Raw genomic sequence first — 13751 nt, forward strand, 5'->3', positions numbered from 1 at the left:
CAGTTTTATGATGAAATAAGCTGTTTTTCATTTTAATTATCAACCCAGTTTTTCATGGTAAAGTTTTATTTTGTCTCTTTCAGGGTCATTTCACAAATTTTAGGGGTTAAGACCCCCCAATAATTAATAACCACATCTCTATCCAAAAAGCACAGAGTGAAAAACGCCTGCAGTTGTTGCCGTAGTTGTTTAAAGCTCAGCATAGCTACATTTTCTGGCACCAGTTAACATTTCTGTTTTATAGAGTCACATGATACAAAAGGAAAGGAGTAAATTGCTAGCTAACTGTGATGTCAGCTAGCTTACAGTTTTGTTAGCTAGGAATTGGTTGAATGACCATTAGCAGCTGTGACACAATTTTTACTATCCATTGTTTTTGGTTAATATTTCAAATTAAACCAATATATTTTATAACTCATTTGCTAACCTTGGCATTTAACTAATTCCTAGAAAACAATACTGTTAGCTAGCACAAGACTGTTAGCTAAGCTGACATTACAGTTCACTAAGTATTTACCCCTTTCCTTCCATATCGTGTAACACTATAAAACGGGAATGTTAGCTAAGAAGTGGCTGATTGCTATCATTAGCTGTTGTCTAACACAAATTAGTTAACATGTGTTGTTTTAACTGGAAATTTAGCCTGATGTTCCCTTGGATTTTCACTGTTTTCAGTTGCTAATGAGGTGTAAAGTATGTTGGTTTATGTGTAAATATGACCCAAAGACAATGGATAGTAAATACTGGGTAGTAGCAGCTAACGCTAGCATCCAACCAATTTCTAGCAATACGAAAATAGCCCTTTTAGCAGTATTGCTTTAATTGACTACATTAACCATCAACAATGATTGGATATTATGTCTCTTCTCACACTGTGCAGATATTTTAATTGTGACCCACCAATGGAAGTCAGATTTAAGCTAACCCATATAGCCTACAATATTTCAAAATGTAATGATTATGTTTAATACTGTACTCTTTAGAAATAAAATAAATACACAAATTAAAGGCAGCAAAAATTCCCTGTGATTTTTTTGTATTGAACCTAAAAAAGTCTGTAGGGGTTTTATCTGTAGATGAACCAGTGATAGGCTCCTGCGGCTTACTGGGGAAAGTGCTCTGTTTGTGAATACGACCATATGCCCTCTCTCACCCATGGATGTTGTCGCCAGCGTCTGTCGCCCAACAAACTGGGCGGGTCCCATCCCATCCAGGAAGTCGCTGAACTGTGCGTCCGATGCCAAACACATGCCGCTGTAGTTCAGACTGCAGAGAGAGTGACAGAGCAGACAGAGAGACGGACGGTTAAACACGACCAGACAGCTCTCATTGTACTTCAATCATGCGGAGAGTGTGAGTCAGAGACAGTAAACAGTGAGGGGGACTGAGGACAGAGGAGAAAGATAAACTCCCAAAATTCAAATTGTTTCCCTGAAAGTGAAGTCAGACTGTTGGATTTACAGTTTGACCCTCTGTGTCCTTATTTTCTGTGTGTTTGTGTGCGTATGTAAAGAAATCAGCTCAGAGTGCTTTGGTGGCAGAGTGCCAGATATACTACAACTCTGATCGTGTGTGTGTGTGTGTGTGTGTGTGTGTGTGTGTGTGTGTGTGCATGGAAGAACAAATCCATCCTAACATGTTGCGATGCTGATGTACAGTGCCTTGCATAAGTGTTAAACCCACTTGAACTTTTCAGCATTTAGCAGTATTATAACCCCAAATTCAGTCAGATTTTTACAAATAGATTTACACAGCGTGCAAGCACTTGTTGTTACACAAACAATAAGTGTGACAAAAAAAGCAGACATCCGTTGAATGCACAAGAACTATCTCCATCCTTCCGAATAGTTTGAAGAGCCTTATGTGGTTGGCTAGGAAGGCCAGCAGGTAGGCTAGATTGTTTCCTGAACATAACTTCAAATCAACATTGTTTTTATCCTTTAGGAACACAACACATAAACGAGTGGACAACAACTCATTAGCTACAGATAAACAACAGCTAACATTAGCAATTCTTAGCCACTTCTTAGTGAACATTACTGTTTTTTAGTGTTACAAAATATGGTAGAAAAGGGGTTAATTCTTAGCTAATGGTAATGTCAGCATCCTAGTTTTGTGCTAGCTGACAGTATTGTTTGCTAGGAATTGGTTAACTGCAAAGGTTAGCATTTTGGTTGCTAATGAGTCATAAAATATATCGGTTTAATTTTAAATATGACTCAAAAACAATGGATAGTAAAAGTTGTGTCATAGCTGCTAATGTTAGCATTTAAACAATGTTAGTATTCAAACAATTTTAAAATTGTATAGCACTTTGGTCAACTGGTTATTTTTAAACGTGCTATATAAATAAACTTGACTAGCTAAGAAAACTGTAAGCTAGCTGACATTACATTTAGCTAGTTATTTACAGTGTAACACTACAAATGTTAGCTAAGAAGTGGCTAATTGTCTTACAGTAGCTCATGACTTATTAAATATATTGGATTAATTTGAAATATTACCCAAAGACAATGAATAGTAAAAATTGTGTCACAGCTGCTAATGTTAGCATTCAACCAATTCCTAACTAACAAAACTGTAAGCTAGCTGATATTAAAGTTAGCAAGGAATTTGCCCCTTTCCTTTCGTATTGTGTAACACTATAAAGCAGAAATGTTAGCTAAGAAGTGTCTGATTGCTGTTAGCTGTTGTCTAATGGTGTTGTCGAAAGAGTGGACAACATAAAAGTGCAGCAGTTTAAAATGCCACCAGTAAGAATAAGTTAGCCGAGGATAAATAAATACATTTTAGGGACAAGCTCAGGCATTAGTAGTCTGAAAGGAAGTTTGAAATGCTTGGTCTTGAATGGGAGTGAACACCTGTTCCTGCAGCTTGGTAAATGTTGAGAAACTGCACTCTAGAGTAAGGTGCACACTTGCATACAGAAATGCTACGCAGCTCCTCTCTTTACTTAACATCAAGCTGGCTGAGAGGACTATGCTAAGTGTTAGCATTGCGTGAGTTAGCACTGCCAGACAAAACATTAACATCATATTGTGAGAAAAACACAAAGATTGTAGCTTAATGAAAGAAAACACACCAAGAACATGTTGTGATTAAAAGTATTTTACTCAGTGTTAAACATGTTTGTGTGCTACCTGTTCCTCCTTTGCCATGCTCACCACTGTTCAGACCAGGAAGTGCCAAACAGAAGGGAAGCCTGTCATTGGCTTATAAGGGGGTTGTTCCCAGGGGAAGGCTCCAAGTTGGTAGATGTGTTTGTAATGTAACAAATAAGAAGTGCTATTTTAACTGCATTTTGATTAACTTACCTCAAGTGTGTTTTGGTATGTTTACATTTTAATTGCATATGTTTGGTTAGGTAGCAGACTGTGTATTTATCTCCTTTTAGTTAATTGATTTTGAATTGTCAGTTGTTGACTCTTGGTATCACCCAGCTCTTACAAAAGAGACGGCTGGAGGTCCTTGAGGCAGTTAGGTTCGTCAGAAGTAAAGCAGAGAGCGCGTAAAGCTGCAAGAGCGCAGACTCTGGGGCCTTCTATCGAACCATTGTTTCTTTGTTTTTCCCTGTTTGCATTTTGTTTAAGTTTTCTTTTTCTCCAGGTTTCTTTTTGGCCAGGCCTGCACTGTAAATATAGCTGTGCGGGACTGTTGGACAGTTTGTCTAAGTTTAGGCATCAACCAGCAGTGTAACTATAACAGATGTAGGTAATGCAACTGCGTAAGTGCTCGCAGCAGAGGGGGGTGACATCATCATCATCATCATCAAACTGGATTTAAAGGACTTAATGAACGACTTCGCTCAGTGAAAAGCCCGGAGACTGCGCCTCTGATGTAAGTTTAAACTAATTTACCATGTGTTTATAACCATGAACCGAATCTCTTGTGCTTTGTGTTTATATTGCCTTTGCCCAGAGATGAATACTGTCCTCACCGTGTGGGCACGCTGTCACATTTTTAATGGGTCATGTATTTTGCTGTTGCTGGTTGTTTTAAAGCTGCATTTTCATTTTCATTCGTTGCTGACGTTATGTTACATCTAATAGTGATTTTGTGAGATTGAGCAAGCTGCTGGTGAGCAGCGCACAGGGACACTGATGGATAATCTATGCATTAAGCATGCTGTATTCACTTGTCATGATGAGGAAAAAAAAACTTGAGGACAGCACCGCTGAGCTTTCAGGGGTTGTCCAAGGTGCTGAAGTTGTTAACACGCAGAAACAGGTATATGAAACCGTCGTGACATTCATGATGTATGTTTAGTCTTTCATATTTATTCAGACTAAATTGTATGTGAGAATGAGGCTGTTATTGTAACTGATCTTTACTTAAGGGCGAGGGAGAGACAAAGGGGAGACATGTCGCAAACTGACCAGCAGGCAGAACATTTTGTAGCCTTGCACTGGTACCTGGAGCTGACAACGCTAGGTGCCTAAACTTAGGTACCAATGCAAAGATCATGGTCTTTCTAAAAACAATAAATAACCTTACAAGGGACACGAAGAGCTGTGTGCGGTCTCACGTGTACATCGCTTTGAACGAAGGGGCCGGTTAATTAAACTGTAACATTGTACTTATGGGTGAAAAGCCTCCCGGCAAAAAGCCCTGAAGGCAAACTTTTAGGCAAGCCAATCACAGCACAGGAGGAAGGCAGAGCTTTACTGGGAAAAAAAAATAGAGCGTCCATGCCAGCTAGCTTGGCAGACTAGTGTCACTCTCTAGCACAGGCATGTTCATAGTTTGTTTCTGTGCTTAAAAGCTGACCAGCAAGCCCAGGAAGCTCATAACCAAACACCCAGGAGCACTTAAATTGCATTAGACTACTTCCTGGGATGACCATACACTTAGGAAGTCACATACATGCTAACATCTTGGACGTCGTTTTATCAGAATCCAATATAGCAGCCATGCTTTACTCCTCTCCTAAATCTCTTTAACCTTCATCTTTCATCGTCTCCGCTTTCATATTTAATTCCAGTTCACGGCTGCATAATCTTTCTGCGTCCCTGCTCTGCAGAGAGAGGCCTACTTTAGCCGCACATTTAGGGAAACAGGTGTAATACATTCGAAACCAAACAGTCCTTCCTCCAGGAGTGTGACCTAAATCACAGCTTTGTCTTCATTGTTAAATGAAGGAAGAAAGTAAGAAAATATTTATGAGTTTGTTCCAACACGAAGGCACAGAGGATGACGTTTAATATTAATATCAGAATTAAAAACCAAACACATTACATCCTCACAAAATAATTTACTAGCCGTCTCTCTCGGTATGATTAACACAGAAAATCACTTAGCCTGGATTAGTCATTTATGCAAACATTCGCACACATTGAGTTACTTAAGTTTAATATAGTAATTTATTCTCCTGATTTCTCCTTAACTTTGTGATGTTTTTATGTGTATGTGCCAAAGTACATTTTTTTAATTTCAGTATTAAGGGTGCATGTGCATGTTTGTGCTGCAATAAGCAATTAATTAAGTCAGATAAACGGATTTAATAAATGAATGAGAGAACGAGATAAAATGCTCTGTGTGTGTGTGTGTGTGTGCGTGTGTGTGTTAAGAGTGCTGACATGCAATAAGTCAGCAACATTAGCCGCGCGGGTATTACTGGGTGATAAAATCCTGAGCTTTAGATTATAATATCGCCGTGTACGAGGCACATCTGGGGATTACACGGCGGATTCACAGAAATGTGACGCTCGATGTAAACCGCGCCATGAAGGCAGAAGATACATTTAAATTATTCAAATAAAATTCAGTATTTATGATTATTTTGTGATCCATGCAGTGGAAAGACTGCTCACCATTATTAATGAGTGTGAAGTAAAAAAAAACCTGGTTTAGAAAGTGAACAAAGGTGAGGAATTAATGACATGCTGAAAAGATGAACCGAAGAAAAACATGCTTTTGTTTGTTTGGTTGCTTTAGAAAGCAAACAAAGCACTGAAACCTTGCATTTTTTTTGTTATAATATTTAAGCTATTGCAGGACTAAAGCTGTACCGTAAAACACAGGAAAACTTTATCTCCTTCATTGATCCATGTCAGCAACACGGGTCAATAAATGGTGCCGATTATTTCCTGTGGCTTGTGAACTATATCTTGTTTTTTGTTGCATAATAGTCATGCATTCGCAGGATATCACACTGCAAAAGTTTACTTTGCAGGGTCACCAAAAAACTACCCTTTGAACAAGTATTGGCAGAATAAGAAATTGAAATTCAGACCAATCAGAGAGCTGCAGTGTGAACACAAACCAAACTCGAGGCAAAATGCAACACTGCAACAATCTGGTCTTTGATTCGGATCAGACAAACGGACTATAGGTGTAAAAGCACCCTGAGGACAGCAGCACATTGCTAACCGTATCCAACTAACTTTCTCTGCCATTCTTGTGCAACTAGCTTGTTAGCCACACAAAAAGACAAAAGCAGTGCACAGGCAGAGCGCGCAAAGGAAGACAGACTTGTTGCCGCCCTGAAATGATAGACACAGATTATTAGTATTTTTCTTGTGCAATTTATTTATTGTTTTCAAGCGGGATGTATCAAATCTAATTTCAAAAGAAGTGCTTCTGATATAAATTCCCTACTCTAGCTTTAGATGACAAAATATTGTAGGTAAAACCAGGCAGAGGAAGAGAAAACAGAGCGCAGCAACTTCAACCAATCAAAAGTGAACAGCATCCTTACTGTCCACACTGTATCACTGCTGAGTTACATAAACTGAACAGAGAGGACAAAGTGTGATGCACAATTCTGATATCCCTTACACAAACAGAGCAAACCATTCACAGTTCACAGACACACACACACACACACGCACACACACACACACTTGCCAGGTCCTGAATTGCCCCAAACATAAATCAATAAGCTCATAAGTGTGATTGGATGGTGTTAGCTAACAAAGTGCTTATTCATGGTGGTGCATATACAGGCACAGAGCTTTTCAATCAGCACAGGCAGCCAAACAGCTGACGGAAACACCGACAGACAGGAAGACAAGCGGCCGTTTGCTGCTGCGGATTTCAATAATGTGCTGCTGCAGCTCACTTTAATGACTCCACGGTAGTTTCCCTCAGTGTGGAGAGGCTTTTAGCTCGGAGCGTGAACAGATTTATACTTTAACTACTTGGCTCTTTTGTCTGGCAGAATGAAGACATAACAGAAAGTGATGTAACAATAGTGTTATCGACATTATCCCACTTTTGAATTTGAATTCTTTGACTGAGGCTGTGATGCACCTTGTTTTCATGCGTCCAGCTATAATCTAAATCTTGTGCCAAAATCACATTGTTTATTTGGTGAGCGTTAAAATTGTTGGCAGGGAAATAGAAGATGCAGCTTCGCAATGACAAACATAATAAGCGTTTCAATGTCGGTCTTCCATCATCGGTCTCCCCCTTCCAATTATTTTATGAGGGGTTGAAGGATGCTTCTCCCTGTCTTGTGCTCTGACCTTATTAATTGTTTTATGAAGCATCAAGGTCAGTTTGAAGATTCTTGGACTTCTGGTACTTGGGAGAGAAACAATAACAAACCAGAAGGGCCCTCGAAGAGCGCACGCCTCCATCAAGGTCAGCAGTCTGCTGCTCTTTGATATGCAAATCAGCTTAGGGGGGTTAGGGTAATGTAAGGGTACTTTTCTCAATATTAACCCAGCAGTAAGGCTGCAACTAATGACTGTTTTGATAGTCGACTAGTCATCGATTATAGAAACGATTTACTGTCTCTTGTGTACTTTAAATGTAGTTGGAGGTTCTTTAAGCGTGTGCAAACTAACAATTAAGACAATAAATATGGGTTCTTTCTATTCACAAATATGTATTTTAGTAAACTTTGCAGCTGATATGGCTCCTACTGATACAAAAGGGAAATAAAATGAGGAAGAAAAAGAGATGAGAAGGAGAGAAAACAGTGTTTAAAGTGAAGGACTGAAAATGTAAATGAGAGAAAAACCACACAGCGTGGCTGAAACTTTAGACTGTCGAGTTTAAGTTTAAAAGCGAAGGTTCTTTCTAACGCACTACAGTGCTATATTAATGATAACAAGCTGTTAAGAAGCTAGTTCAGAAGCTAATTATCTTATCTATGCGAGTCTGCACCATCCACAAGTCCAACGTGCCTTCTTTCAAATGCTGTGCAAAACCCGCGATAAGCAAGGTCCGCTTTACAAATCCTGCAGGCGATCCTTTTCTCTGCAGCGTTGAGGCTGAAATGCTCCCAGACTTTACAAGTTTTAGGACGTGATGGTGTTGCATCCGCGGCCTCCAGTTTGCAATGTTTTGTTTACCTGCTGCTTCCCAGTTGCTGTTTTGCATGCGCAACTTTCAGCAGAGATAGTAAGGATGTGAGACAACTGGCAACAACTTTTGTAATTGATTTTAGTCGACCCAGCAATCTATCGATCCTCCCCGACCCAATCCCTCTTTTTACAGTGTCACCAGACTCCTCACATTCTTACAACAGAGCAGTTTCTGCTTTTAGTTTCTAATTCATAGACTGTGTAGACATTGTGTAAAAGAAGCCTTGAGTTTGGGATTTGGCGCCACCATGTTGGTTTTCCAAAGCCAGAAGTGACCATATTTATTTTAAGAGAGTAAGCTGGAGAGAAGCGAGGGGTTGGCAAACACTAAGTTGTCAAGTTTATTGTTTTAATCTGTGGCTAATTGGCTGGTGAATTCGCTATCGTGTTTCCGTCAGGATGAGTTTCTATTGAGGTGGTAGCTGACAGGAGGTGTTTATCTTAACTGAAGAAGCTTAAACAGCTTGTAGTCACTGCAAACTTACTGCTTGCTCGCCCACATTTCTACAGGGAGATCGAGCGGCGGGTGAACAACATGAACGGGGTAACTTAAAAGAACCGCCGGGCCATCGCTTTGTCTCCTCTGCAGGAAAAAGCCAACAACAATCCTGACTACCATACACGGATGCCACAAATGGTTTCGCCCCTGCTTTCCTGCACCAGTAATGCGCTCATACTTTCCGCCCCACCACCACCCCAGCATCCACCTGCAGCACAGTTAGTGAATAAATACAAGTAAAAATCTAGCAAACAGCAGCACTCCTACCGCCGGGCCGGGGGAATTATTAATGAGGCTGGCAGCAGAGGGGAAGAAGCTGTTCCTGTGGCGGGAGGTTTTGGTCCTGATGGACCGCAGCCTCTCGCCCGAGGGGTGGGTCTCAAAGAGTCTGTGTCTGGGGTGAGAGGGGTCGGCCACAATCTTACCGGCACGCCTCAGGGTCCTGCAGGTGTACAGGCCGTGGAGAGATGACAGATTGCAGCCAATCACTCTCTGCAGAGAGGATGATACGCTGATAGGGTTGTTGCTGCAGATGGATCTAAATTGGCTCATGATTATGTGGGTTGTGAACACACTATATTATTACTGTTTGTAAGTATAAGCACAGCCTGAACTAAGACCTTCCCTGAGATTAACCTGTGAGTGTGTGTTCAGTTTGCAGAGGAGGAAACACGGTAGAGTTTGAATAAATGTATCCACACAGGCTCGGATCTAAATGATGCTCTTTGTCTCTGGGTCTAATACTTCCTCATTATTTCATCCAGCCTGTTTACACGTCCATTAATATTCTGACAATGAGCCTCAATGTGATTAAGGCCTCGGTGTGGATGTGGCATTTAGACGAGCCAATCAATAACATCTTTTTATCCTGTCTCCAAACAGCTGATTGACTCGTCTGTACGCTGCAACAATAAACCTGCGTAATGGCTTGTATCATCATATTAAAGCCAACGTACTCAACACTGTTTCATTTGGGAGACGACCAAGCAGCAGCTCAGAGTATCCGCAAATTCCACATATAAATGGAGTATTAATATGCTGCTCAGTGATGCAATCATCCTCTCTGAGTCTCTCCATGTTTCCTCGCTCGTCTGTTTGTCTTTAAACCCTCCCCGCCCCCCCGTCAGTCCGCCTGTCTGTCCGTCTGCCTCGTTTGTTATGTAACTGCAGGAATTCAAGCTGGTAGCCAGGTTGGCACTGATCTGCGTGTGTGTGGCCCTGTGTGTGTGTGTGTGTGTGTGTGTGTGTGTGTGTGTGTGTGTGTGTGTGTGTGTGTGTGTGTGTGTGTGTGTGTGTGTGTGTGTGTGTGTTTGTATTGCTATACTTGTGTGGACCAACCCCTGACATCCCACCTTTCTTGTGTGGACATTTTTCCTTGTGAGGACATTTTGCCCGGTCCGCACAAGGATATTGCTAGGATGAGCTCCATTGACCCTAATGAATGATCTGTATAAGTTTCAGAAGAGGTCCCCAAAAAAATAGAAATCTCTGAAAAGTGTGTGTTTGCCAGCGCTCTTGGGCTCCTACTACTGACCGTTCACCTGTATTGCAGTTAAAATAAAAATTTGAGGGGAGGGGAGCAGTCGAATTTTCTGATTGGCTAAGGCTGAGGAATTTTGTGCTTGGCTGTTTCATGTCATGTGACAGCATGACTGTGGGGTTGAACAAGAGCAAAATGAAAACCAAAGGCAGAGAGTACATTTAAACTAGAAAAATAGAGCAAATAGTGTTTGTCAAATATAAATGATCACACTTAAGGTAAATTGTTAAAAGTTAAAATGATAGTAAATAACACTATGACACAACAGTGAGCAAAGGGGAAAAAGACTACTGATACAAGTACTGCTGAGGCAGACAGTATATTTAAACTGGAAAAAATTGCAAATATACATTTGTCAACTATAAATATTATAATATATTAAATCATACATTTTCAATGATTAACAATAATTATTATTATTTGATTATCATATAATATCATACATTATAAATTAGACTAAAATACACTATGACATTACACAAAAATTGAGCAAAGGGGAAAAATGCTACTGATGCAAGTAATGCTGCTTCAGCCTCTATTGCTTCAAGTAGTACATAATTACTTATATACACATATAGTGTCATTGCTACCAGTCTCTGAATATAAATACATTTACTAAAGTGCTGCACTTCAAGACAATTTAAAGGTACTTGTCTTAATGTCCCTTCTATTCATGCCACATTTTATTTCTACTCCACTACAACTCAGAGGGAAATATTTCTACTTTTTACTGGATTAATTGTACAGTTCTAGTCAGTAGTTACTTCACAGATTAAGAATGTATGAATACAAAACATAGGGAGCTTATTAGATATTATGTTTATGAATAATATTACCCAACAGCAGCCTATAGATGTAGGCAAGTACAGCTGAAATGTTGACAGAAAATTAGATGGCAATTATTTTTATAATAGTCATTTCAGGGTTCCAGCTTCATAAATGTAGTGATTTGCTTCTTGTCAGCATTATTATTTTAGTAAATGTAATGTATTTTTCATCATTCAAGGATTGGACTATTGGTTGAATGTATTTGTAATAATGTAGAGGTTTGGACTATTATTTTTACTATGTACATTGTGCTTATTTAAATACTTTTATTACAATCATGGTTTCAATGCGCACAATGTTGATTGATTGGATGATCACCCAGCTGACTCCGATCAGGATCTGATGTAAATTAAACCTGAGGCCCGCAGGCGGGCCATCCGGCTACTTTGGTAATTTTTTCGACAACACCTTAACAGATAAGCTAACGGTTCAATTTTAGATTATAGTCTTGCCATGTATCATTTGAAATCTTTAATTCCACGCATGTCAACCATTTTAAGCCAAATCCACATCAGCCAGGTACTATCAAAAAACAAACAAGCAAAGTAGGTAACAAACAAGTATGTACAAAGTTTTGCCAACTCACAAAATGAAGCCTCCGGGTGGTTGACCGCTGCATCCATTTTCATCAAAAGACTGTTTTCTCTCATTTCCAACTGTCCAGTAAATCCATTTCAATGAAAATATTTAGTCAAAAACACAGTAATACGTGGATAAATGGTGAAAAAATAGCAAAAAACTGCAATTGTGGATACTTTTACATGCTTTTATGAGTCCAAAACTCCTTTCACAGCAGACACCATTAGGGCTCTGTAATGTCTTCCTGACTGCCAAGTTTGGTTGACTGCACTGACTGCACCCGCCTTGAAGCCTCAACAGCCAATGAGTGGTCGTGTATACAACAGACAGTCTTTCTTCTATCACTTCTCTCCCGAGCCACTTACATGCAGGGCTCCAGATGATTGACGCATCACTTAGCCAATGAAATTTCAAATCTGGCAATATAAATGTTTTTATGGTTTCTTAAAGGAAAGAATGCAAGTTTTTGCAAGTTTATAGAGTTTATGCCTTTTGCTCTTTATATAGGCAGTTTTCCAACCTGAGCACTTGTTTTTTTATTTATATTTATATTTGATTGATGCATTTATTTAGTGTATCTAGAAAAACAGTAACTTCATCCTGCTGTTATTTTGTGGTTACAAAGTGGCGTTTTTGGCAAGCACTTAGATATTTCTTGAGGAAAAGATGTGTTCATTTTCTATGACATTGTTATCAAATTTGAACTTGGATCATGTAATATTTTATTATGTGGAACCATTGCAGTTAAAGGGGGAGATTATAGTTCATTTGCAGGCTTATTTCATTTTCTAAAAATGAGCTATTATTACGGCTATTATTAGTAAAATAATAACACTTATAAAATAATGGCACTGTTGGAGCCTATTCATATTTTTTCATATTTATACTTTTTTTGGAAAATGGTAAATCAAAATAATAATGGTAATAATGTTGATTAATTATTGAAAGTGGTAGATATATTGCAGATAAATGATAATTTATTCTGATTGTTTTCTGCTGCTCAAGGCCCTCCTCCTATAATTGGTGATAGATAGAGGACAGCTGGGTTCTCCTCTCTCGGCTTTTTCTGTTAAAGGAGTGAGGAGTGAGACAGTTTATCAACCGCTAAATTGACTTTTTGTTTTGTTTATTGTACGAAGTCAACCACGGTGATTATTTTTTATTTAAATAAATTGAGAACCTTTTTTTTTCAACCTGGAAGGATCTCCGCTAGTGCTTATTATTTAGCGAGTCATAGACCTCCTCCTCTGAAGTCTTCTCTGCTATTTTTACACTTTACACTTTACAGAGTAGCCAGAACAGGCACATACAGAGCTTCTGACTGTTTGGAGTCAAAATTTGGACTGTGACCTGTCAAAATAGCCCAAACCACGAGTTTTTTTACTGTACGTATTTTTTTTTTTTTGGGCCTTTCATGGCTTTATGCGGTAGGACAGCTGAGACGTGACAGGAAACAGGATGAGAAAGAGGGAGGATGACATGCAGCAAAAGGTCACATATTGACTTGAATGTTTTTTAAAAGGTGTTTCGTAATATTTTTGCCAACATAGAAAAGACATTATACATTAATACATTATATTCACCACCACTATCAACTGAAACCACATGAAAAGTGCAGAGTTTTATTATACCTGTCTCGCACAGTACTGGGAAACAAACACCTCGCAGAGGTGGTGTTCATTTCGGGGATAACTATATGATGTGAATATTTTTGGCGCAAAATTATTTCTTTATAAGTGTCTATGAATAACTTATTAAAAAGAACTACAAATTTTTATGGTGAAACTGGTGAAGAATAGTTAATATTCTTTTGTCGGTATGGACATAGTATGTCGTTAGATCAGTTAGATTCTCCACAATTCAGGCATTTAGCTAATTTTACAGAAACCAGAAGAACAGAAAATGTATCCATTCAGATTTGCCAGTTTAGTAAACAAAAGAGACAGAAAAAAAGAGACAACTGCTACTTTTGAAGTGGTCTTAAAGTCCTAAT

The 13751-nt window shown here is 39.1% G+C and overlaps 1 protein-coding gene across 5 annotated transcripts in view; it reads right to left on the bottom strand.

Moving 5' to 3' along the window:
* The window catches only part of rims4 (regulating synaptic membrane exocytosis 4), a 72316-nt gene that overhangs the window by 8650 nt on the left and 49915 nt on the right, over positions 1 to 13751 (bottom strand). For all 5 annotated transcript variants that reach the window (XM_069678617.1, XM_069678620.1, XM_069678616.1 and 2 more), the window contains one exon: positions 1154 to 1266. In XM_069678617.1, the coding sequence (XP_069534718.1) occupies positions 1154 to 1266 (113 nt within the window). The remainder of the gene's footprint in view (positions 1 to 1153; positions 1267 to 13751) is intronic.

This window comes from Semicossyphus pulcher, unplaced genomic scaffold, assembly GCF_022749685.1.
Source record: "Semicossyphus pulcher isolate SPU_LCO1_2020_fin unplaced genomic scaffold, fSemPul1.0.p SCAF_3, whole genome shotgun sequence".
Taxonomy (NCBI): Eukaryota; Metazoa; Chordata; class Actinopteri; order Labriformes; family Labridae; genus Semicossyphus; species Semicossyphus pulcher.